Here is a 25,519-nt window from a genome sequence, read left to right as displayed (position 1 = left end):
ATAAGTACTATAATCAACCCATTTTTACTGATGGGGAAAGTCAGACACTCAAAGGTGAGCTCACTTTGCCCAAGTCACACAGCTGGGTAGAGTGTGAATTTGAGCTCAGGGTGTCTGCTCTAGAGCGCACCAAGCCCATGACAAATCAATGTGCCATCCCATGCCTCTGGACTCGCCTGCTGGGTTGGGGTGGCGGAGGGATGGGATACTTATTTTGGTGGGAAAATAGGCTCCTGAAGAAAGCCCTTGCTGTCCTTCTCCAGGTCTGAGCATTCCGGTTGGTGTAGACAATTGAGAGTCCAATGCTCTGTGAACCAGCCGGAGAACGAGTACTTTAGGCCCCTTCCCACTAGATGGCGGCCCCTAAGCCCACATAGAAATCCTGGAACCTCCACTGTCTCCATCTTCCAAGGGTAGAGCTGCGGCTGCAGAATTGCAGGAAGCGGACCCTCCTGCCCCTGCCCCGCCCCATCCGGGGGTCGTGGGAAGCCCCCAGGCTGGAGGCGGGAGTGCGGTGGGGAGGGGCGGGGAGGGCGGGGAGACTAGGTTTCCCCCGGCTCTGGGAGCCCGGGGGAGGAGCTGGCTGCTGCAGCCACTCCCGGGGCGCAGAGGCGGGGCGGTCTCGCACAGCCAGAGCCCGCAGCGGAGGGGGAAAGTCTCGACCACAGGGTGAGGGGCTCAGGGCTCTGGAAGCGGATCCCCGCCCCGAGGGCGCGGGCGGGGCGGCAGGTGCGCGGCGCGGACTACAAGTCCCAGCATGCCCAGCTCCCCTGACCCGGCCCCCGCGGCCACTTAAAAGCTTCGCGAGCCGCAGCCGTCGGGTCGCCGCGGCTTTCGCTTTGCCGCCGCGGCTCGGTCGGCGTGAGCAGCGGGTTCTGCGGCCGGTCGTCCCAGCGTCCGGGCTCCGGCTGCGCCGAGGGGCGCTCCTGGTCCAGCCCTCCCCGCTCGCGGATTCCCTCCCGAGGCGCCCGCGCCCCCCGGGCTCTCCGCCTCGGCCACCCCGCGGCCCCGATGCCGAGGCATGGATAGAGCAGCGCTGCGCGCGGCGGCGATGGGGGAGAAGAAGGAGGGCCGCGGCGGGGGGGACGCGGCGGCGGCCGACGGGGGCCCCGGGGCCGCAGCCAGCCGGGCGCTGCAGCAGTGCGGGCAGCTCCAGAAGCTCATCGACATCTCCATCGGCAGCCTGCGCGGGCTGCGTACCAAGTGCGCGGTGTCCAACGACCTCACCCAGCAGGAGATCCGGACTCTGGAGGTAAGGGGGCCGCGCGCCCGGGAAGCGGCCCCCAGCACCTCCCTCGCTGCCCATGTGCACTCGTTTCCAGATGCATCCTGGAGCTCGGGTCGCCCCTTTGAGGCTTCCTCTCCTTCCTCCACTCGCTGATGAGGCGGCTTGGGGACCCACGACCAGCTCCTCACCTTGGGCGGGATTTGGAGGGGGAGGGGCGGAGTGGGAACTGGGGTGGAGGCTGGAGGCGCCCGTGGGCGGGGTGGGCTGCCCGCGGGCATCCCGTGCTTCCCCATCTCTGCCCCCACCCCATTTCCATTTTGCGGGGCTGCAGGACTCATTCTCCCACTGAGTCACACCCTGGACTTTTCTCTCTGTGACTGTGACGAGCAGCCGTGGGCCGGGGTGACGAGGCGTGGGGGGTCCCCCTAAAGTGTGACCACACGCCCGCCATTCTCTCTTTCTCTCTCTCTCTCTCTCTGTGTGTCTTCCCCTCACGCCCCAGACTCCGGCTTGTTCCTTCCTTTCCTCTCCTCCCAGGATTTTTGTCTGCCGCTTTTCAGAAACGTGTTTGCTGAAACTGCATTTTTACCGTTCAGGCATTTGGTGCTTTCCTTTCGCACAGCCACAGCATTTCACTGCTCGAAATATAATTACCCAGCGACTCCCCCACTCCTCCTCACACACTGGATTTTGCTTTAGGGAGGACTGTTCTGGGGCACGACGCCTTTGGTGGGAAGATGACACTATTTAAGGGGTTTTGGAGGAGCCGGTCTCCGGTGTAAAGAAGAAATCAGATCTGCAGGCCCTCCTCCCTCAAATTATAGCCGGGAAGTGCAGTATTTAAAGGGTTTGGAAGAACCAGTCAGAAGGGTGGTTGGGTTCTCAGAAGGGGTGGGGTGGGGGAGACTCACCCTCCCCCATACACAATAGAGGGAAACTAGTGCATTCCCAACTAGCTTTTGTCCAGAGACTGGAAAGGCTGTGAAATGCCAGGCACCACTTAATTGCTACCCCATCTTCTTTCCACCTTGCACTGGCACATCTGGCCTTCTGCAAATCTGGGGATGTTTTGTTTTATTAGAACCTTAGTTTCTCAACCCCACCCTCCCACCCAATTGCTGATTGCCTTCGCCAGCTGTCAGAGGGCCAGCCCGTGATTTGAGCACACCAGAAGCTGGAATCCCTGTTTGATCCAAAATGACTTCTCTCCTGCAGTTCTGTTTTCTTAAGAGCTACAAAACCAGGAACATTGGAAGCATCTATCTAATCGGTGCTGGCTAGTCTCCTTTCTGTTCTAGTTGCTATAGCAGTGATGACCAGGGCTTTGCTTAAAAAACAAACCAACCAACAACACCCCCCACCCCCCCAGCTGTCCCTTCTTGCATGCATGCTGCTGTTTCCCAAGTGGTGAGAGAAACTGGTTTCTTGAACACAGCCGAATGTGTTTGCCCAGCAAAGTTCAGTTTTTAAACTGACACAATAGGGGGCCTGTGTGGCTTCGATGTGGGAGGAGGGATCGTTGTCCGGCAGCATGTGTCTGGTTGGACTGCTGTGTTACTGAGACGAGAGAAAGTTCTCTGTGTGGGCCTCTCTCGGATTGTCCCCATATCACTCAGAGAAGCTCCTGGTTCACAGAGTGGATACAGGAGAACCAGTTCCTGTTCATTCTCTGGAAACCGCGCCTTGCCCTCTGGGTACCCTGACTTCCAGAGTCATTTGTTTTGGCAAAGGTATGGCATCAGGACACCCCAAAGCATCCAATTCTTTAGGTCTCTGGGCTATGTTTATTCAGTGGTTTTCCTCCCGAGGGTTTATTGGAGGATGGGCTCTGGTAGCCAGAAACCCATCCAAAGTCCCAAAGGGGAATACCCAGGTCCCTGTTCTTTCCATTGTGATGTGGGTTTGGGTCCATCCCATTCCCTCAAAAGGGAGGATCTGCTTTGTTTTTTGGGATGGGAATTTAGATCTCAGAAACTGGTTCCCTGGGGCTGCCTCCAGCTAGTTCACCCTGGAGGCCTTAGCCTCCTAACCTGAACAGGGAGGCTGGAGTGGATCTTTTCAGGCTCTTGTGGCTCTAAATTTGGTGGTTTCATGAAGGGGCCTCAGTTGGGTTGAATCCAACGTTTGTTAACATGTCCGCATTTAAAAATAGTTCTAATAGATCTACCAAAGTGATGAAATAGGGGGAGAAGTGTATTAGTCATAGAGTTTTGCTGATAGGGACAGTGTGGTGGACAGCTTTGGATTCAGGTTTGGGGACTCACTGTGCGACCTTGGGCAAGTCCCATGACTTCTGAACCTCAAGCTTTCCCATCTGTAAAATGGGGATGAGACGGCAGAAACCTGCAGTGTTGCGAGCCTGTAAGTCCGTGTCTTACTACCAAAAGATTCTGCCTATCAGCTTTCCCTGGGGAGAGTCCAGTGGCATTCATAACCCACGCCACCTTCAGGGGAAGGTACTTCGACAGAGCTGGCTCTTGTTTCCTGGAGATGGCTGACCCAGGCTAGGAGACAATCCCACCAGTGTGCAGTGAGGTAGACAGGGCAGTGGCAATGTCTGCTCTGGCTTTCTTTTCTGTTCTGTGGGCTCCTCTCTCATCATATGCCAGGCCAGGGCCCCCAGAGATCGTGCTTGCAACGTTGGATTCCTGGCTTTTAAAGAAAGGGACTGACCAGAGGGCTTGGCTTATCCGACTTTTCCCAGAATGGAGAAATGAACCCCAGCCCACTCTGGCCTTCGTTGAGGAAGCATTCCCTGGCAGAAACAGCATGTGGGAGGCCCCTGGAAGTCTTGGACTCGGGCGCACCTGCTGGTGTCCGAGATTCGGCATAGCGGTCTTGTTTGGGATTCAAAAGAGTGGAAGGAGCTGGGGCTTAATGTTTGCCTCCTATCTGCCAGCCGGTGCTGCTGGGTCCTTCTCAGCCTCCTGATATTTCCTAGAAATCCACCAACCTTCACCACACAGTTGTTTCTCTCTAGGTGGGGAGGAAGGGGAGACAAAGTCTGCACTCAGAGTCAGAACCTGTAAACAGTGCCGTGAGGCCGCTTCATTGTAGCGGAGGCTGGGGCCCTGTCTCCATCAGACCCTCCCAGGGGGTCTGAGAACTCCATGGAGGAGGGATAGAATGTTCTCATTCCCAGATGTGCTCACAGAGGAACACCTGGCTGGCCTCACATCTGGGCCTGGAACCCCCATGCCAGTTCATTCCCTCATGTATTCATCCTTTGTGGGCTAAGTCTCTGCTGGGCTCTGTGGAGATAACTGTGCCTCATGAAGATTCACATTTAGAGGCGTGGTAACTTTGCCCTTTTCTGCCTCCCTGCTAGCACTTTCCAGAAGAGGCTATGGCATACCAAGTCTCCCTACCTTATGCTCTTTTAGAGAGAAACCCCTCCAATGCAAGTGACTTGGAGAAGGGAGTTCCCGAAGGATCTTGCCCATGGGCCTGCTGGGAAGGCAACAGTGGGGAGGTATGGTGGGTATAGTCTGCGTTGGGGCCCCTTCCCTGAGGAATTGCCCAGGAGCCAGGAGGCCCCCCGGGGAAGACCCTGCTGCTACTCAGAAGGTCAGTGGGGCTTGCCTTTCACCCAGCTTGATTATGGGTGACCCAGGTCAGAACCCTGCTGTGTGGAGTACCCAAGCTCTCCCCATGGTCCCCCTACCCCACCCCGAACTTCTGGAAAGGAGAGGGGATGCTGTTCGTCCTCACAGATCAGGCCCTTGGGCCTTGCATAAACTTGACACACCTTTAGTTATTATTGGTTTGCCTGCTGAGCTAGGGGCAGCCACCCTGGGAAGGATTCAGTGGTAGGGAGGTTGCTCTCCTGGTCTTTGGGGGACACTTGGAATCCGGGGAGCCAGGCAGGTGAACCACAGTGCCTCCAAGTAACATGGCTTGCTGACTGCTTAGGAATCGGGAATATGACCAAATGGTTGGCCAGGCTAGCCTTCTGTTGTCACGGGACGTATTCGCAGAGTCCTGGTGTCCCAGGTCACGTCCCCTGCAGAAATTCAAGCAAAATCAGGTTTCCCTTTCCCCTACCAGCTGTTGCTCTGGAGTGGACCATTTCTCTCCTGCTCCATTGCCAGAGTAGCAGCCTCCTGCTGGAGGGGTGCGGAGATGGGGTGCTGTCCCCTTCGGTGTCTCCTTTCGTCTTGGTAGCTTTTCCGCTGGTGGAACTCGTCCCTGGCGTTCGCAGCAGTGGCCCGGAGAGGGTGCTACCGTTTGCCAAGGCTGGGGAGGGCTGGGTGGTGCTGGAGGAAGGCCTCACCACGTCTGTAGCCCAAGTTCGGGAGGCCAGTTGTGAGTGCCAGGAGGCCGCTGGCTTGCTGCCTGGGGACAATAATGGGAAGGCCTCCTTCCCCTCTGGGCCGCCCCACATTCTGGGGAGCTGCATTCCCCACCACAAAGATTCTAGCCCTGCCTGCTGGCTGTGGTCTGAAGAGGGACTGCAGAGGGCCTGGTCCATGGTGGCAGTGCCTGCAGTCATGGGGAGATGTAGCAACACCTGCGACCATGTCTCTCTAAGCTGTGCTTTTTAGAAAGTCTGTGTCTTTTCAGAAGAGATGGATCAGAATCTTCCCTCATATTCAGGGGAAAAAAAGTTGTGCAGGTACCTTTGAGGATATGGAAATGGGCCTGCCTGCTCAGTGAGGGTGGACATGGAACAGAAACAGTCTTGATCACCTGTTCTGGGTCGAGCACTCTGCCAGGCCCTCGGCATATTTTGCCGTAGGAGGGTTTCGTCTCATTTGCAAATGAAGACATCGTGGGCTCAGAGGCCTGAGTGAGTAGATGGACCAGACCTGGACCAGACCCGGGTTGCCTTGTCTTCAGAACCTACATTCTGAACCTTGCAACTGCCTCTAGCGGCCACGCTGGCTATTCTGTTCAGAATCGTGGCTGCTGAGCCCCAGGAAGTGGCCAGTAACACGGGCAGTCCAGGGGCGTTTGCTGGGTGGCTCCGTTCCCAGTGACTGGGTCTACTGGTGGCCGCTGCAGGCTGTGCAGCCTCTGAGCTGGGCTTGGGGCTGCTTCCCTCTAGTTCAAAGACAGGTCTGTGATGCAATGAGCCCTGTGCTGCTGGTGTCGCTGAGAAACGAGAAGCTGCCTGGAGATCAGCTTGCTCATAATTTTTTTAATGGATACCTGCCTTATACTTTCTTTTTTTTTTTTTTTTTTAAAGGTTTTATTTATTTATTTGACAGACAGAGATTACAAGTAGGCAGAGAGGCAGGCAGAGAGAGAGGAGGAAGCAGGCTCTCTGCTGAGCAGAGAGCCCGATGTGGGGCTTGATCCCAGGACTCTGAGTTCATGACCTGGGCCGAAGGCAGAAGCTTTAACCCACTGAGCCACCCAGGCGCCCCTGCCTTATACTTTCTGAGTAATCCCTCGGATGCACGGCATATTCTTTAGCTTTCTACTTTTTACAGAAATATTTTAGAAATACACATAATGGTCTGTGTTCAGTGTAAAAAAAAAAAAAGTACGGATGAACAAAAGAAAAGTAAAAACACCCAGAATGCCACCTCTCAGATCTGGTTAAAAAAATTTTTTTTTTTAAGATTTTATTTATTTGACAGAGAGAGAGAGATATCACAAGTAGGCAAAGCAGCAGGCAGAGAGAGAGGGGGAAGCAGGCTCCCCTCTGAGCAGAGAGCCCGATGCGGGGCTTGATCCCAGGACCCTGAGATCGTGACCTGAGCCGAAGGCAGAGGCTTAACCCACTGAGCCACCCAGGCGCCCCAAATCTGTTTAATTCTTTTTTTAAAGATTCTATTTATTTACTTGACAGAGATCACAAGTAGGCAGAGAGGTAGGCAGAGAGAGAGGGAGAAGCAGGCTCCCCACGGAGCAGAGAGCCCGATGTGGGACTTGATCCCAGGATCCTGGGACCATGACCTGAGCCGAAGGCAGAGGCTTTAACCCACTGAGCCACCCAGGTGCCCCGATCTGGTTAATTCTTATTAACATTTTGCTGTATATTCTTCCAGTGTTTCTGTCCTCATTTATATACAGACATACACGTATATATTTGTGGAGTATACCATGTGCATTGCTTTATTTGTTTTTGTTTTTAAGATTTGATTTATTTATATGACAGAGAGAGACACAGCAAGAGAGGGAACACAAGCAGCGGGGAGTGGGTGAAGGAGAAGCAGGCCTCCTGCCTAGCAGGAAGCCTGACTCGGGGCTCAATCCTAGGACTCTGGGATCATGACCTGAGCCGAGGGCAGACGCTTAACCAGCTGAGCCATCCAGGTGCCCCATGTGCATTGCTTTATAATGCAGTATCTTATCTCTGCATCAGTACATGCAGATACATATCATCTCTTTCGGTGGCTGCATGGTGTGGTTATACCATCAATTCATCCAACCAGTCCTCCTGGTGTTGGCCATTCAGGCTGTTTTGAAGTCTTGGTAGTGTAAATCGTGCTGCAGAGAGTCTCTTCCCAGAAGTGGAATTTGCTGCTCAAAGTACAGAAACACATGCAATCCTGATCCTATTCTTTAAAATCTTTAGGGCATAGGGGACGCCTGGGTGGCCCTGTTGGTTAAGCATCTGTCTTCGGCTCAGGTCATGATCCCCAGGGTCCTGTGATCGAGGCCTGCATGGAGCTCCCTGCCCAGCAGAGAGTCTGTGTCTCCCTCTGCTCCTGCCCCCTGCTTGTGCATACATGCATTCTCTCCTTCTTTCTCTGTCTCTCTCTCTCTCATGCTCTCCCTCCCTCAAATAAAAATAAACAAAATAAAATCTCTGGGGCACAATATTTCGCCCCTTCCCCCAGCATGAATACCAGGATTTATAAAATATCGGCCTTTATGCATTTACCTCTTTTCTCCTTGCATCAGCATCTACTGTGAGGGCAAGGACCGTAACCGGGAGACAGGAAGGACTGGGTCCCTGACACTGAGGTACTGGGTTCTGTGGCAGGAATTATGGCTTCTAGTTTTGCAGCTGCCGTGGCTGAGGCTCTGGGGTACTTGTCATGGACTGTGGATTCTAGTTTTGTAGTTGCCTGCAGCAAAGTTGGGAGGGGACTCGGGCTGGCCAGTTAGAAGAGGGAATGTTCTTTGACCCAAGACAGCAAGAGTGGGTGCTGGGTGTCAAGTCTTTCTGTGTCCAGGGACTGGGTGCTTCCGTGCGGTGAGGTCTTTATCCCCGGGAGCTCACGAAAGGCACCTCATTGAACTGGAGCTTCATTTTCCTCACCGACCACAGATATTGATCAGCTAGCTCTTTGGGGTGTCTTGGCAAGAGGGTTTCAAAGGATCTTGGGCTTTCTGTCTAGTCCGGCCCCTGTCATCATGCAGGCGAGGCAGGTGACTGAAGGCCTGAGGGGGGGAAGTGACTCGGCAGGAATCCCTGTGAGAGAATTAACCTTGTTAAAGGGTGGAGGAGGGAGTGAGCACTGGGATGGGATTCAGACCACAGGGGCCATCTAGACAGAGGGCAGCAGCTGCTGTCTCATCCTTCTAGGCTGCCGGGGTCCTCCGCCTCCAGGAGTTTCCTGCAAAAGCAAGCAATTGGGTTTGTCTTCCCAGCCCCAATCTCAGTATCTTGGGGACCCTGGGCAGTGGAGAGATCCTTGGGGAGCAGCTTTGGGTATCCTGTGGGTGTGCCCTCTTTTGAAAACCAGTCTAGCCAATGGGCTGGCACCTGATTCTACTTTCAAGGGCTTCTCATCCTTCCACTGAAAGGTCCTCTGGGACTTGGGTACATGAACTTTTACTCCTGTAGGGCCTGCACCGTATTAAATGGGTGCAGATGTTGCATTATCTGCCATGATATATTGTTGTTGGTTTTAATGTCAAGGTAACATTGTAAGTTACTTGCTAATACTTCTGGAAGATACAACCTTTTGATCCAATGCCTTTGTGTCCATCTTGGCCTTCTGCCCTATCCCAGACCCCAGGTAGAGCTATAGAGAGGTACACTGGGAACAGATGCTGGGATCAGAAACGCTATGTCATTTGTTCCTCGGCATGACTGTTTCTCATCTTCATTGATAAAGCCTCAATTCGAGCTGCGGCTGCTTATAAAATCTATATATTTATATACTTCTCTCATTCTCTGCCATTCTGGCCTTGGTGGGCAGCCGTGTGTTTTAACTGGGCAGATTGCCTTTCAAAATAATGGAGCTAAAGTATCCTGTTTGCTTGCCATTTTTCTCCCCCTTTTCATTTTTCCACCCACAGAATAATTGCAAGAATGAATTAAGACTTGTGTTTAAAATTAAAAAAAAAAAAAAAAAGATTGGGAAAGAAAGCACACTGCCGTCCATGGAAAGACCAGCTATTGTTAGGAAGAGTAACTTTTTGCACAGAATGCACTACAGACTCCAATCTGTAACATTGGTGAGGTTTCTGCTTTCCTGGTGGGATAGACTGCATATAGAGTGGCAGGTCTTTCTTCAGCATGACACCTGGAGGTTTTGAGTCCCTGGTTAGCCAGTTAGTTTGGGTTTGGTTTGGGCATGGATGAGCAGGACCAGCTTATTCATGGGGCATTCAGAGTTTTTGTTGGCCGGGGAAAAAAGTTACAGGCATGTTTAAAAAGTTACTTGAGTGTTCTCCGTCATTGGGCATTATCTTGAGAGCCCCCCCCCCCCATTTCAGGGGCCCCTGAAAGGGCTTAGTGCAGTTTTTCCCATACTGTATCTGTGAAAGAGGCCTTCTTGTGGTTGAGAATGCGCCACATCAGCCCCCTCCCTCCTGGAGATTCCTGAAGATGATTTGTATTTTAAAGGCTCTGAGAAGTTCTGCAGCAAGTATTCCCAAACTTATTATTTATCCAGGGCTCTTTGTTCCACTGAACGTCGTTGGGGAAATACTTACTTAAGCCATGAACAGGGAAAGAGGCAAGAAAGTGTCGGCTTAGCTTTATGTTTTTATGTTGCTGGGGTCCCCTTTGAGATTCCAGTTTATATCAGGTGGGTTAAGGAGAGGTTGGTGACTCCCTAGACATACCAAGCTGTGTGGGGTTGCCTTTGTCAAGGGAGGTGCTTTCCAAAGGGAGACAGAGTGTGTTGTGGGCATCATACTAGCACTTAAAGACCTATTTCTCTTAATCCTCTCAACTAGGTGAGGAAAGCAGGTCCAGAGAGATCTGGGTGTCTGGAGTCGTTGCTCCTGCTCTTGCTCCCACATGCCAGTTAGCCTGGTGTCAAGGGCACTGCTTACTCAGGGTCTACCAGGAACCTCATGACCTTGCTGGTGGGCAGAAAACTATCCAAGAGAAATGCAGATAACTGTGGGTGTGTTTGAGCCTGGGGCTGCTGAGGGCAGGGGAAGGGCTGGGCTGCAGACAAGGAATGCTTTTTAAAACAAAAAAGGAAATGCTGGCTCAGAATGGAAAGGAAAGGAAGCAGCTTCCTGTTTCTTGTGCTGGCTTTTTGAAAGGAGGAGCTCTTTCTAGCCCCTTGGCCGATGGAGGCTTGGGTCCACTGGGGCCCACTCTGGGGCCGCTGGCCATGCTGCTCTCATGCAACTGCCTGAGGTCAGGAACTAGAGGGCTAGTTTCACCCTTGTTCCTTTTCTCCAGATTACTGATCACATGGATGCATGGTTTCTGAAATGACTATCCGTGGGGATATGGGGATATCACAAGCTGACTTTTACTGCGAGCTTACTCCATGCCTGGCCCCACTCTTAGGAGTTTGAGGTGCCATTTACGCCCCCCAGCAACCTTGTGAGGAAGATCGTATTGTTATCCCCATTTTGCAGAGGAAGAAACTGAGGTGCAGTGAGGTTAAGTGTTTTGCCTGGAGGCACACAACTAAGGAGCGACCAAGCTGCGACTTAAAGCCAGACAGTCTTACTGACCTGCTTATCCTGTCTGCCTTGCATTTGCAAATTTCTTTCTCTTCCCCCTGAAAAATCTGTTGGGATAGAATAATTTTTTAAGACTCTGGTGGCCTTTGTCTGGGATCCAGAGGGCAGCCCCAAAGCCTGGGCTGGGTGCTGGTGAGTTTTAGATAAAATGCCTGGGTTTGAGTTCACGTGTTTTGAAAACTCTATTATGGAAATGTTCAACATGTACAAGAGTAGAGAGAATGATAGGATGAACCCCCACATAGCGATCCCCCCTTTTTTGGTAATAACCAGCTCTAGCCAGTCTTGGGTCATCTGTGGTGTTTGCCCTCTGAGTAAGCCTGGTTTTGGGGAGTGGTGGTGCTGGGTGGTTAGCCTTAAGGAAGCAGAGTGACCTAGTGAAGTCTTCTAGCCCAGCCCTCTGCCTCCGAGCAGAGCAGTACGTATCCCAGCGGGCGGGCGGAGTCTATATAAATTTTTTCCTATGACATGACCATCTCCATTTCCTCCGGAAGCTTTCCCTGGCTTCTGGCAGCCCACATGGTGCTGGGAGGCCATGCCACCAGCTAAGCCAAATCTCCCGCCTGCACTTGATACCTGTTCGCAGATAGTGACGTCCAGGACTGCTATATTGGCTTCCTTAGTCCCACCTCCCTGCTGTGGGCCACCGGAGCCCAGTCTCACTGGGGCGGTCCCCATTTCCAGTCCACCCATCTTCCTGGCTCTTCTCCTCTTCTGTCTTTTCTCTTGCTTTATTCACATACCATGAGATGTGTGTATTTCAGCCCACATTTATTGAGCACCACTGAGTGCAGGCCCGGGAAGGGGAGTGGGTGAGGATGGGCAGACCCCGTTTCCAGGAGCTCCCAGCTTGCTTGCCCTTCGGGCTCCATGTCTCATGGTTCTACTCAGTCCTTCCTGATGTCTGGTCTTCCTGACTACCCTCTGACTTCTTTCCTCTGTGTTTCCTTGCCCCCAAAAAAGGTAGTTTCCTTTGACATTTTGTTTTCTTTGCCTCTTGCTATATACTCACAAGCCTTTCTCAGGTGCCCTGACACTTTTTGCTAGCTGCTTCTGATCTGGATTGGCCTCCCAAACACAGTCATGATCAGAAAAAGAATGGTCTTGAGCACTAAGGAGGATATTGAGTGGTACATTGAGGACCTCAGGGTAGGCATGGGCTCTGGGGGCAGAAAGTCAATACGTGTCAGGACTCTACTCCTTGCTTCCTCTGTGATTGGGGCAAAGTTCTTTAGCTTTCTGAACCTGCGTTTCCTTGTTAGTTAAAGGGAAATAGGAATAGCTTTCTTTCGGACTTGTGTGAAGTGTTGCTGGGATACGTACGGAAGGTGTGTTGGACAGTGCCTGGTACTTAGAAGGGATTCAGTACTTTCCTTTTAATTTATTTGACCGAGGGAGTGAGGGGCAGAGGGAGAGGGAGAAGCAGACTCCCCACAGAGCAGGGATCCCGATGTGGGACTCGATCCCAGGACCTCTGGATCATGACCTGAGCCAAAGGCAGACGCTTAACTGACTGAGCCACCCAGGCGCCCCTGGACTCAATACTTTTTAAACTCCTCTCAGCACTGTTCTAAAACACTTTTCCATGATTCTCTCTCCTCCTTTCCGTCGTTTTAATTGCTGCATGATATTCCATCCAGCGGACATGCCGTAATTTGCCAAAGCATTTCCCCTATTATTGGACATTTCGGTTGTTTCCAGATTTCTGCTATTATAAACAATGTGACTGTAATCATCTTTGTACAGGCATCTCTTTATTTTTGTTCCAGTTCTGAATTCATTTCCTTGGAATAATTCCCAAGGGTCAAAGAGCATGGATCTTTTTCATGATGGGAGTTGCTGAACTCTTCTCCATTTTATGCTTTTTGAATGATAGCTCTCTTAAAAATTGTGCTCCTGGGTAAATATATTGTTTTTTTCTTTTTTTCAATCTTCTTGGCTTCTGTTCTTCTCCCCCACTTTTTCCTTATTTTTATTTTTTGGCCTTGTTAAATCATCCCCCCCCTTTCTGTCTTTTATTTAAAACAAAACCAAACCAAACAAAACAACCCAGGTATAATTGACAAGTAAAATTGTAAGGTATTTAAGTTGTGGAACTCTTTCCCCATCCTGAATTTGCTGTTTATTGCTCTCTTCTGCCGATTCATTCAGTGACTGTTGAGCATCTCCCATGTGCCAGGCACTGTTTTAGGCCCTAAAAAGAAGCAGCGAGAAGACGGAGCGGTTTCCTTCAGGGCAAAGAAAAAGATCAAAGCCAGCAGACAGGGAAGGGGGACTGGGAGAAAGCAACCTGGAAGTGGGTGAGAGTGATAGGGGTGGAGAGAAGGTTACTGCTTTAACTTGGGTGGCCAGAAAAGGCCACCTTCCCAGAGGTGACGTTTTGAGCCGAGTCTTGGCAGATGAGAAAGCAGCAGCCTTGTGAAAACCTGGGTGAAGTATTCCATGGGGAGGGACCATCTTGTGCAAGAGCCCTGAGGCAGAAATGAGCCTGGTGTTTTCAAAGATGGGAAAGGGGGCCAGTGTGCCTAGAGAGGTCCATGGGATGTGGTGGCCCATGAGGACCCTGGTTGGCTATGAGTGATGCGTCATGCAGTCAAGGATGTAAGCAAGAGTTTGGGACCATTTCCCTAGAGTTGGGCCATCGTAAAGAAGTCCTGTACTAACTCAGCGGGTGGGTGTCGCCCCCCAGTTACGTGCCAGGGCCGGTTCTGGGATATCAGAGTAAGTAAGAAAGTCGGCTTCGCAGATGAGTTTGTAGATGAGTAAACCGCTAGAAGGTGCTGGTGAGGGTGTGAATGAAAGCCGGTTGGGCTGCACAGTGACTCATCTGTACATCCTGAGGTGTGCAGGGACTTGGGAAGTGTTTCTTGATTTGAACCAAGCTGTGCTCTGTGCCACCAGCCTTCACCGTGCTCACTGAAACTCCGTGATCTCCTGTAAGGCCTGGCAGCCACAGCCTGCCAAGTTGGTGGGGGGGGCCCTGGGCCTCTTGTAGGGGAGGGGCCCTGAGAACTGAGGTTGCCAACTCAGTTGTGGAAGAAGTGGGGCTGCTGATACCAGGTATGAATATCTAGGTGCCACTTATGGGAAACGAGGCTGAGAAATAGACATGGGAAACCCCCTTCTTGCTGAACGGCTCTGCCTGGCCCCATCCTGCCCAGACCAGGGACTCTGACTTGTGAGCCTTTTTGGGAATATAGACTAGAGAACACTGCTTTTTAAGGTTTTCTTCCCTTAGGGTAGAGCAAAGAGATCCGGGTGGAGGGGGCAGTGAGGTCTGAGCAGATAGTCGGAGACACTCAGCCACCGGGCAGCCCAAGGCTTTGACCCTGTGGCAGTTCTAGGACCTGGGCCTGTGGAAGCTGTTGGCTGCCATTTTGTTTTAGATGACTCGAAAGCTGTAGGGTGTTCTGATAGCATTGAGTTGGGGGTCAGCGTTAACCAGCCCCTTGGGTTTCTAGTCTATAAGTTTATTGTCAAATGGGAAGGGAAGGCCAGATCTTAGGAATATGGTATCTTGGGCTCCCTGTGGCCTCCTCCCTCTGTGATAGCTAACCAGAGGTAGACTTGCCTGACTTTAACAAATCAGGCTTTTTACAGACGTTCTCTTGGTTAACTCTGCAGTAATGATAACTTTACTAGCCCACTTTGTGGACGAGGAAATTAGGCCCAAAGTCACACAGTACTTGGTGGAGCTGGCGTTGAAATCTAGAATTGTCTGAGTTCACATTCCTATTCATTTCTCTGCACTCCTCAGAAATCTGCTTGGCTTTGGGTAGTGTCTGAGCAGAGAGGACAGAAGGCTTTGGTAATGCTAGGTGTTTTGGAAGAACTAGTGCTAGGTGGAAAAAGGTTTGAAAAAATCTCTCCTTTCCCACACCTGTTTGAAAAGAAGAAGAGATGACCCAGGTGTTGGGAGTCCAGATTAGCAGGTGACCATTTGCCACAGAAAGAAGGCCCAGTGGGAGGTGGATGGCTCCTGGTGGGGGGGATGGGGAGGGAAGCATCCTTGTGTGGGGGAGGGTGGGGAGAGAGCTGGTTCAGAGCTAAGGCTCTTATCTGACTCCATCTCAAAGAACTTGACTTTTGTTTCAAAGCATTCGTGTTAGAAAGGCGACATAGTGGTTTCACTTGGGCCTGGAGCTGGCACAGTTGTATCTCATGCTGGTGGTGAATTTTAGGAGAAAGAAGGTAAGTACCTAGGGAGATTCCCTTTGGCAGCCCTGACGCAACCTGGCCCAGGGGACAGAACAGCGAGGAAGAATCCATCAGTGAATGGAAACTTGTCTCTTCAGGGGACAGGAAACTTTTTGTGTGTGGTTGGTCTGGTGGTTTACAAAGAGAGGTGAGCAGTAGAGACAAAGCTCTGGGCCAGTCTTGCAACAGCATCTTTGACAATTTTGAGAGGTTTAGGAAGTAGTTAAAAAAAAAAAAAAGTAAAAAGAAACCAAAGACCAAAGATGTCGTCTCGTCCCCATACCTGTGAGCGGCCAGCCACGTGGGCTGCGATTTGCCACGTGACTAGTGGAACCGGGTTCGTTTTTATCCTTCCCCACCTTTGGTCCCTAAACCAGAGGGGGCTTCTGACCATTCTGAGAAAGAGACTTAGGTGGCCTCAGATGACAGACCTTGTCTTGGGCATCTTACAGCTTAAACTAAACTTCCTCTCTGGCCCTGTTTGGGTTTAAGCAGTTTCCTGGTCTGGAAGGATCTGTTTTCTTAGCACCCTGCTCGTCAAAAGCCCCACTCCCACTTGTCACAGCTAACTGGCCTCCATCACCCTGTGGCTGCCAGACTAGGCTGGACTTGTGTTCTGAAAGTCACACTTGCTGTTCTCCTGAGGAAGTGGAGTGGGAGTGGGCTCCTGGGGTCCACTTTTGGGCTGGGCACTCCTGCCTCCTCTTCCCCATTTTGATAATGGGGTGGATTCTCTCTCTCTCCTTTTTTTTTTTTTTTTTTTAAGTAAATTCTGCCCCTGACATGGTGTTCGAGCTCATGACCCCAAGATCAAGACTCGCATGCTCTACCGACTGAGCCAGCCAGGTGCCCCCAGAGGGAGATTCTTCGTCTTGTTCTGGAAAGCTCTGCTGGCCCATATGGTGCTGCTCCTGTATTTAGATAAAAAGCCAGGAGTGTGAGCAGCTTCTTGTAGGTCCAAGCCCCACTCCCTGCCTGGCTAGCTGTGCATCTTTGGGCAAGTTGCGTAACCTGTCTGAGCAAGGGTTTCCTCATCTGTAAAATGGGGATTGTAATAGGATTGTTCCTCCTAGTAAGTGAGATGAGTGGTAGAAGGTAGGATGCCAGGCGCAGAGTAAGAATCTTTTTATATTTGTTTTTTCAACAAGCATTTAATTAGTGTGTGGTTCCCCCACTGTGGCACTGTTCTAAACTTGGAATAACAGTTAACAAAATGGACCAAACATCAGCTTTGTAGAACTCTGGTTTTGGTGTTGGAAGATGGTAAGGTAGTAAGTAAAATAGATTGGTAAATTGTGATTGTGCTGTGGAAACAGGGCAGGGAAGAACGCCAGGGGCAAGGGGTGGTGTAATTTTTTTTTCCTTTTTGAGATTTTATCTACTTAGAGTGAGCATGGAGGGAAGGAGCTGAGGGAGAGGGATAAGCCAACTCTGTGCAGAGTCGATCAAGCCAGCCAGAGTCCAATCAAGCCTGACTCAGGGCTTGATCCCACGACCCCAAGATCATGACCTGAGCTGAAACCATGAGTCTGACGCTTAACCAGCGGGACCATCCAGGTGCCCCAGGGGGTGGTATAATTTCAGCAACAGGTCAGGATGGCTTTGTAGAGAAGGTAATATTTGAATAAAGACCTCAGAAGGGTAGAGAGAGATACTACAGCTGGGAAAGAGCTTTGGAAGCTGAGTGCCAGGGCAGAGGCCCAGGAGAGTGAGTTGGGCGACTCTCAGTGAGGTGCCGTGCTCGGTGGGAGCCTGGGGCCCCGGCAGCGAGGAGGAAGGAGGGATGAGAACGGAAGGCCGTGAGGGGTGCCAGAACCACAGATGGCCCTTTAGCGGCCTTGCGTCTGTCCTGTAAATCCTCTAGGGATTTTGAAACTAGTCCTCATTTTTTACTACAAAATGGAATTTGGGTATAGTATATGCACTAAGCCTGTTCCCCAGAGCTCTGTTGCTGACCTTCTGGAAGGGTACTGGGAAGCAGGTCCAGTTTCTGACCATGAGGGTGGTCAAGTGGCGGTCGCCTGTGTTCATCCCACGAGCCTCCACAGAGCCCCCAGGAGAGTGGATCGTGCTGCTTTTCGGTAACACCAGGACAATAGAGATCCCTCCAAGGGAGTTTATGTGCATTATCTGTAACACACACAAAAAAAAAACCAGCAAAACCATGTGTTGCGCCAAGGCGATAGTTAGACATACCCCAGTAGAGCACGCGATGGGTTATTACATGTGCAGCTGTTCTTAGGAAGACGGGGTGGCGGCACGACTGTATTTATGATATCACATTAAGTGGAAATATACAGAATGCAGAATTGCATGTGCGCAGCATTTGTAGTTATATAAATACATAAAAATATATCTGCCCGTGGAAGAATCTAGAGGAGCATTGTGTGTGGGGGGGAACTGCTCTTGGAAGAATTCCTTTATTATCGTTGCTATTTTTGTTCACTCATTTATTAGGGTAGTGAATGTTCTGGGTCCTGCCGCCATTGAGGTGTGAGCTTGGGCTCAGACACGGTGGCGGACCTGACCTGAACCCCCTGGTCCCACTTGGCTCATACACCTTCCCTTCTCAGTGCCCGAGGATGCGAGGCTAGCAACGTGAGCAAAGCAGAGCAGAGCTCAAACCTGCGGGAATAAAATGAGTCTTGGTCCTCAAGCATTTCCCCAGGCTGTTCAAGCCTTTGTTGAGCCGGTCCTGGATTCAGCTGAGAAGCGGAGAAGTTTCCAGAGCCGCCACCCGTCCTGTGGGAGCAGAGCCTGCCTGGCACCGAGAAGGCTTCCTGGGTTTTGGCTGCCCGGCCTGAGCCATGCTGGGGGTCCCCAGGCAGTGCCCCTGTTCTTGTGACTGTGAGGCCGTCTGTGTGAGGGGCTGTTCTAGAAAGGAGAACTGCTGCTGTGGGCTCTGTCTCTAGGAGCCAGACACTCACGCGGTGGACCTTGCCTGTGAGACAAGGTGCGGGGAAGCTGGTGCTTGGTTCAGAGAGACTCTTGTATTTGGAAAGGTTGGACAACCACTTAACAGTGCTTACTGCCCACAGTCTGAGTAAAGTGCTCTGTGTTTGGATGGTGGATGGAGGTGATGAGGATGACGTTCATGACAAAAGCAAACACTGATTGAATGCTCTCGATTCTGGATTCTTGCCTGGGACCCAGAATGCCACACCCCACCAGTCTTTCCAGCCGCCCTGGGAGCCTGGTGAGTTCTCACCACCATTGCACGGGAGGGAACAGAGGCCCAGAGAGGTGGGTTAGCCTCCTGATGCCACACGGATGGGGAAAAAGGGGAGAACTGCGTTAGGATCTGGCTGACAGCAGAGCCCACACCTTTGCATTTTCTGTGTCACTGCACACTTTGGCTCCACAGAGACAGGTGTCACCCAGTGGACCCCACTCTGCCTCCCACTTCCAGTCTCTGTCCATGCCTCCCAGAATGCCATTGCCTTTCCCCTTGGTGGCCCCTCCACTCGTTACACCGCATGCTTCCGGGACAGCCTTCTGTAAGAAGTGTGATTAGAGCCCTTCTGCGATACAGGAAGGATTTCCTTTGTCTTAAGGACAAAGACTGTGTGTGACCTCTTCATCCAGGAGTTTGAGGGCCTAGTATAGCACTTGGCACATCGTTTAAGTGCTGAGTAATTAAATGAGGATGTATTATAATCCGTGCTAGATTAACTTTCACCACATTCCCAAAGAAATAATGTGCCTCAAAATCATCATCATCATCATCATCATGTGCATCAATGCAGAATGCCCTCCAGTGCAGAAGTTGGGAAAATGGCCTCTGGAATCAGATCCAGACAGCCTGGGTTTGAATCATGCCTATGCCTCTGCCTGCTTCTAATCTTGGTGAAGCTGTTATTTCTTTGGGTGTCAGTTTCCCCATCTGTACAACGGGGGCAATCATGGTCCGGTTTGGGCTGCTGTGACGCTCCAGTGCGTAAATGTGGGAAGCATGTAGAGCAGAGCTTTGCCACAGTAAGCACTTGATGAACACGAATTATCGTTCTTTGCCCTTCCTGTTATTATTGTCCCACCCAAGGTTAAGGAGAGCTGGACTTCTGGGGAGACTCCCCACATCCCAGGTATGGGGTAAGAAGCCATATCCCACCTGTGGCTGCGGAGAGAATGCCTCGGACCCCCCCCGCCCCGTGGTTCTCCGCCGCAGTCCCAGGGCTCTGCTGGTGGAACTGGGTGTGAAGCTTATTCACTGCACGTGGGGGTGAGGGGTGGGGAAGGCTGGGCCCGAGCCAGGCCTTAGTCGTAGCTGTGTCACCCTGAGCCTGGTTAGGCCTGCTCAGCTTCAGGGATCCCCGTTCCTAACCTGGGAGGTGAGGACAGTCATCACTACTTTATGGGGTCGTCATTGGGATGTTGAGAATAGGATCTGCGCCATAAGACTCGGGGCGTTGCAGGCACTCAGCCTGTGTCCTTCTCTCATCCTGGAGGGCCACCCTCAAACCTGTGTGAGTCCCCTGAGGCCTGTACCAATGAGGAGACCATGCGTGCGTCCCCCAGACTCTGTGCCAGCAAATGAAGAGAGAATGGACAGGCATGTGGGTTGTAGGTACAGCACTGAATCTGAGCCCACCTTTCCCCCTCACCCTGCTGCCTTGTCTCTGCTCTTCTTTTTGTTCCTTCTGAGGCAGGTGCAGCAAGGTAAGGAAGGTGTCCCCCCAGTGAGGTGACAGATGGGGCACTGGGAGCCTCCCTGGCCCTCTCCCTGCTCTCCCTGCTCAGACCCCAGGCCCCTCCTTCCCCATCAAGCACCATTGGCTGCTTGGGGGTGGCAGACACTTTGATCGTGGTTCAGGGAAGCAGGCTTCCCTTCAGAGGTGGTTCCCCCACCCCCCGCCCCCCTGGCCAGCAGAGGCCGTTTCTCCTGCTGGGTTTCCTGGGTGGGGGATGGTGGGTTCTGGCCGTAAAGAGGAAGGGCTTCAGAGGGCCATGAGCTGCAGGCCGGCACAGGAGAGAGTGCAAACGTGGATGCAGACTATTGTTGAAAGGAGCCTTGTTCCCCAGTCCCCCAGGTCGGTGAGAGCCCTACTCATTTGGGGTGTGAGGATCACCGACTCCTAGTGGGGCTGATGGTTGGGGCGACTGCTGGCCTGGTTAGGGGCTACCGGTGCTGCCATGGGCATTGCGACCCAAGGCCTTTCTCTCCAGGACAGCTACCCCTGCCAGCAAGGGTGGTGGGCGTCGTGGAGAGGAATCCGGAGAATTCTTTGGTGTGTGTGTGCACATGCGTGCCTGTGTGTGGGTAAGTCTGAATGTAAAGAGGATTTCAGGGGCACCTGGGTGGCCCAGTCGTTAAGTGTCTGCCTTTGTCTGGGGTCATGATCCCGGGGTCCTAGGATCAAGTCCCACATCAGGCTCTCTGCTTGCCAGGAGGCCTGCTTCTCCTTCTCCCACCCCCCACATTCGTGTTCCCTCTCACCGTGTCTCCCTCTGTGAAATAATTAAATAAAATCTTCAAAAAAAAAAAGAAGGATCTTGGTGAAGCTGAGAGAGAGAGAGCTAATGTGGAAGAGTTCCTTTAAAAATGTAAGTCAGCTCACGTCAGCCTGCAGCCGAGATCTGTTCAGTGACTCCCAGTCCACTTGGCGTAAAAGCCAAAGCTAAGGAGAGGGTTTCTCCTCTTTTCCATTCTGCCCCAACCCCACTGGCCTCCTTCCTCTTTCTTGAATATACCAGGCATCCCACCTTGGAGCCTTAGCCCCTCTTGGAATGTTCTTCCCCCAGGTACCCACAAGGCCTGCTGCCCCTCCTGAATGAGTGAGGTCTTCTCTGACTTTGTCTGGATGAAAGCCCACCCGCCCTGTTGTCTCACCCCCTTGGGCTTCGGACCCCCGCCCCCCAAGCGTTCTGCCACCCATACGCGCCTGTGGTGTTACTTGCGTGTACTGTCTCTTTCCTCACTAGAATGAGAGCTCTAGAAGGGAAGGGGTTTATATCTGTTTTAGTCATTCATTGATCCTTGGTACCTCAACAGAGCAGACTCTTCAGTAAAATTCAAATGAATAGAAGAAAGAAGAAAGTCAGTGGTCAAATGGCCAATGCCTGGTGCGGTTTGGCTGTCGGAACCCCATGGGACCCACTGAGTAATCTTCTGGTTTTGGAAAATTGGAGTCATTAGGACCCCAGTCAAGCCTCCAGTGGGTCTGGGTGAGAACCTTCTCTTAGATGTGTGTGTGTATATATGTGTGTGCGCGTGCTCTTCTGTGTCTGCGGGGATGGTTCTGGGCACGTCCCAGGCTTTGGAGACTAAGGCTGTGATTCTATGCTGCAGACATAAGGAGCCCCTTTACTTAGGTTCTCAGCATGTAAGTTCAATATAGTTCTGTGTGTGTAGGCACTGGGAATTTGGGTTGACCAATGAGGATTTAAAAAGAAATTGGCCCCAAAGATGTTAATTGCAGTGTTATTTATACTGACAAAGATTGCAAGTAACCTAAATATCCAGTATCCTAAACATACAACCTTAGGATGTTACATAGCTTACACCGTAAGCACATAGATCTGTTGGCCTTTAAAAATGCCGGAAACTGAGGTGCCTGGGTGGCTCAGTCATGGGCATCTGCCTTTGGCTCGAGTCATGATCCCGGGATCCTAGGATCGAGCCTGGCTTCGGGCTCCCACTCCCCCTGCTTGTGTTCCCTCTTTAACTATGTCTCTCTGTCAAATAAATCTTAAAAAAAAAAAAATGCCAGAAACTTGCCAGAAATGTTACTACTTATTAAAGTGTTCTTAATATACCGTTAATAGAAAAAAAATGGGTTACTAAATGGGATGACATCAGTTAATTATTAAAAATGAAATACGTGGAGGAAAAAGAGAAGGTCATGCATAATGCTTGTTAGTGGTGGGTGGCTTGTCCCTAAGTTGAGAATAATAGTTAACTTACTTTCTTCTTGGTGCTTTTCTTTCCCAATTTTTCTTCCATAAATATGCATTTCTCATGAATTAGGAAAAAAGGTCGTGTTATAGATGTAAAAATATTTTGGCTGGGTTTTCATGTATTTTAAAACGTGACAAACATTTCTCGTGTTTTATTTTTATACCTATTGTAATTTTTTTTTAAATTTTTTTAAAGATTTTTTTTTTTTTATTTGACAGAGTGCAATCACAAGTAGGCAGAGAGGCAGGTGGGGGTTGGGGGAGGGAAGCAACCTCCCTGCTGAGCAGAGAGCCCAATGCAGGGCTTGATTCGAGGACCCTGAGACCATGACCTGAGCTGAAGGCAGAGGTTTAACCCACTGAGCCACCCAGGCACCCCTGCCTATTGTAATGTTTTAACCATATGATTACCCAGACCTTGTCCCCACCTTACTGTGAATATCTGCTCGCTCATATGATGTGGCTTGAGTCTACAGATCAAAAAAATAGATTTTTTTTTTCAAATGTGTGAACTAGGAGCTTGAGAATGGGGAGGGATAAAATGGAAAATTCACAGAGCAACCCGTTACGGGTTCTTTGAAGTAAAATTATGTGTTCTTAAAAATTATCTAAGCCCAGGAAAGAGAACGTTAGATCCTATCAGCTCACTTACGAGTGACATAGAAATAACAGGCAAGTGCTTTTCCTCTGTGACTCTCTGTGCCATTTCATTCTGAGATTATTCGACTGAGCTTCTAGATGAAACTGTTGTTGAGGAACCATTTAAAAGCCTGAGGCGCTTTGGAAAGGCTATGGTGTGCTGCCCAAACCCCTTTCAGAGTTTACTCCCCCATCCCAGCTGCTAGGAGTGATGGCTGCTGACAGCTGACAGCTGCGTCCCTCCTGGGATTGGCCCTCAGCTAAAGGAAGGTTCCTCTCTTTCGATGGGGTACCGAGGCTGACCCCTTGCCTCTGTTTGGGACACCTCAAGGGGCTGTCCCAGCTCGGAGTTCCATGTGAGTTCTAGCCCAGCTGCCCCTCTGCCCAGGCCTGCTTACCTCACTGGTGTGGACTGCTTCTTCAGGCCAACCTCCACATCAGAGTCTGCTTCTAGGGAAACCCTCCCTCAGACCCTGATTTTCCAGGGAGGAGGTTGTGGAGAAGAAAGTGGGACCGCCTTCCCAAGTCTGGCTCTCCTGACTGACATGAGAAAGAAGGGAGCTTGGCTGTCAGAGTTGCAGTCTGGTGTCTCCTTGTCCTCTTACTCCATTCAGAAAGAGTGGCTTTGATTCCCTTTTTTTTTTTTTAAGATTTTATTTTAGAGATGGAGAGAGAGAGAGAGACAGGCAGAGAGCCAGCACAAGGAGGAGGAGGAGCAGAGGGAGAGGGACAAGCAGACTCCACGCTGAGCGCAGAGCCCAGTGCAGGGCCTGAGTCGTGGGACAGAGCCGCCCAGGTGCCCCTAAGTGGCTCTGATTCTTGGGGTCCTCAGTAAAACCCAAAGGCTGCAGATGCTGGCCTGCCTGCCTCCCTCCAGCTGTGTCTGCCCCCATCTCCCCACGACTTGCACTGGCTATGGCTGCTCCCAGAGACTGGCCCTGACCATTGGGGACAGGCTACCTGCCACAAGGGTTTGTGGGACTGGACCTGAAAGGTCTTTCGCCTGTGCCCAGGCAGATCTGTCATTCTCCTGAGGCCAGAAACTTCGGTGGCACTTTGCTTGCTGCTGTCTGAGCTCCAGGTTTTACCGCAACTCTAACAAACTCTTGAAATAGTACCAAACCGGGTGACCTTTTGTTGATAAGTGGTTGGACAAGCGGAGGGCGGTCGTAGCTCCTTAGTGTTTGCTTGGGAGTCACTCCTCGTGCCTGCAGGACAGACAGAGCTGCATTTCTCTAGTGTCACACCTTGCCTGCCTGTCCAGTGAGTCTCGTGGAGCCAAGCTCTTCCCTGGCGGCTTCTCCCCATCCTTTGAATCTCAGCGAGTAGCCACATGGAACTGTGATCTCCCCTGGGCCTCGATGCTGTGTCAGGCCTTCAAGCTTCCTCTCCCTGGAATGCCTGGAATTCCCCCTTGTCTCACTGGATGGCCTTTCTCATCTGTTTCCTTTCTCTTTCCTGGCCTATCTCCCCAGCGGGGAATGTGCTGGGCCCTGGGCCCTGAGCATCTTGGGTTTTTTTTTTTTTTCTTAAGACTTCCCTTGTCTTTGTTCCTTTGTGGCCCCCTGCCCTATAAATGCTGGAAACTTCTCTCCTGCCCTTTCCTCAGTGTTGGCTTGGCACATTTTCTAGCCACCCCTCTGACCTCCAGACTTGCTCTTGCAAACCTATCAGGAAAGACATTTTGAGCATGTGTTCCCAGCGTGGGTATTTTCACCTATAAATTATGCACACATACTGTTGTGCCTGCTGTATCATGTACATAAAATAATACCTACGTCCCTACAAATAGGCTTTTTGAGAGGAGGAGATAAGGGAAGTTCTCTTTTCCTTTTGCGGGGGCGGGGGGTGCCCTCTGAACTAGAATTCCTGAATTGAGAACTAGCTGGGGGAGTGTCAGGGATCCTATTTCCCTTTGCCCTCTCAGTGCCTGGTACAGATCAGGTGGACTTAGCTTCTTGGAGGGAAGTTCGTGTTCGGGTATGAGAAACATTTGCCAGGAAGCAGATGGCTCAGGGAGGTGTGGGTGTTCTGATGGTCTGGGTCAGTCTCATTGTGGGGGGCCCGTGGGGAGCCACCCCCCCCAGGAGGTTTATATCCTGTTCACAACTTTCAGAGGGTGGTAATAACGCCACTAACACTTTCATTTATTTGGCAAACATTTACTGAGTACCTAATGTATGCCAGACGGCTGTAGCATGAATTAGTGGTGTAGAGAAAGATATCACCTCGACCAGGAGGTTCCCAGTTCCTGTCCAGCGAGATGGGGAGGCACCCAAAGGTACGTGGGGTAGCTGTGAGTGTGAGGGGGTTGGAGGTCAAAGGTGACTTCTCCGAGGAGGTGGTTCTTGACTGAGCCTTGAACCTTCCTAGTCAGAAGGGCACTGAGAATATTCCAGGCCCAGGCAGAGGGTGAGTATCACGGGAGCTGTGTGTGGTGGATGGCTGTGGTAGGGCACCAGGAACATACCTCACATCTGTAAAAAAAAAAAAAAAAAAGTCTCTCATTCTCAAGATCTTTGGAGGAGTTCATGTGACCGAGGCCCCGTACCAGCACTCCCCTCCCTGTGGGACTTAAGGATTTATCCCCACTCTTACAGATGTGGACACATCCCAGAGAGGTTCAGGAGGGCGAGTGGCTGGGCCTCCATCAGAACCCCTCCCCCTGCCCAGCCCACCTCCCTAGCCCTGCAGCCTCCTCCCTGTCTGCCAGAGGGACTGGCT

The 25,519-nt window shown here is 51.5% G+C and overlaps 1 protein-coding gene across 5 annotated transcripts in view; it reads left to right on the top strand.

The window, feature by feature from the left end:
- Positions 1-743: 743 nt before the first annotated feature.
- Positions 744-25,519, top strand: part of KSR1 (kinase suppressor of ras 1) — a 141,105-nt gene continuing 116,329 nt past the window's right edge. Inside the window, exon 1 of one of the 5 annotated variants that reach the window (XM_032845360.1) lies at positions 744-1,252. In XM_032845360.1, the coding sequence (XP_032701251.1) occupies positions 1,022-1,252 (231 nt within the window). In that variant the 5' untranslated portion in view covers positions 744-1,021. The remainder of the gene's footprint in view (positions 1,253-25,519) is intronic. The other 4 variants (XM_032845364.1, XM_032845363.1, XM_032845361.1 and 1 more) reach the window with 4 other exon arrangements.

This window comes from Lontra canadensis, unplaced genomic scaffold (assembly GCF_010015895.1).
Source record: "Lontra canadensis isolate GAN:19392208 unplaced genomic scaffold, GSC_riverotter_1.0 scaffold163, whole genome shotgun sequence".
NCBI lineage: Eukaryota > Metazoa > Chordata > Mammalia > Carnivora > Mustelidae > Lontra > Lontra canadensis.
Note: the sequence above shows the minus strand (reverse complement) of the source record. Positions and strands in the feature narration are given on the sequence as shown.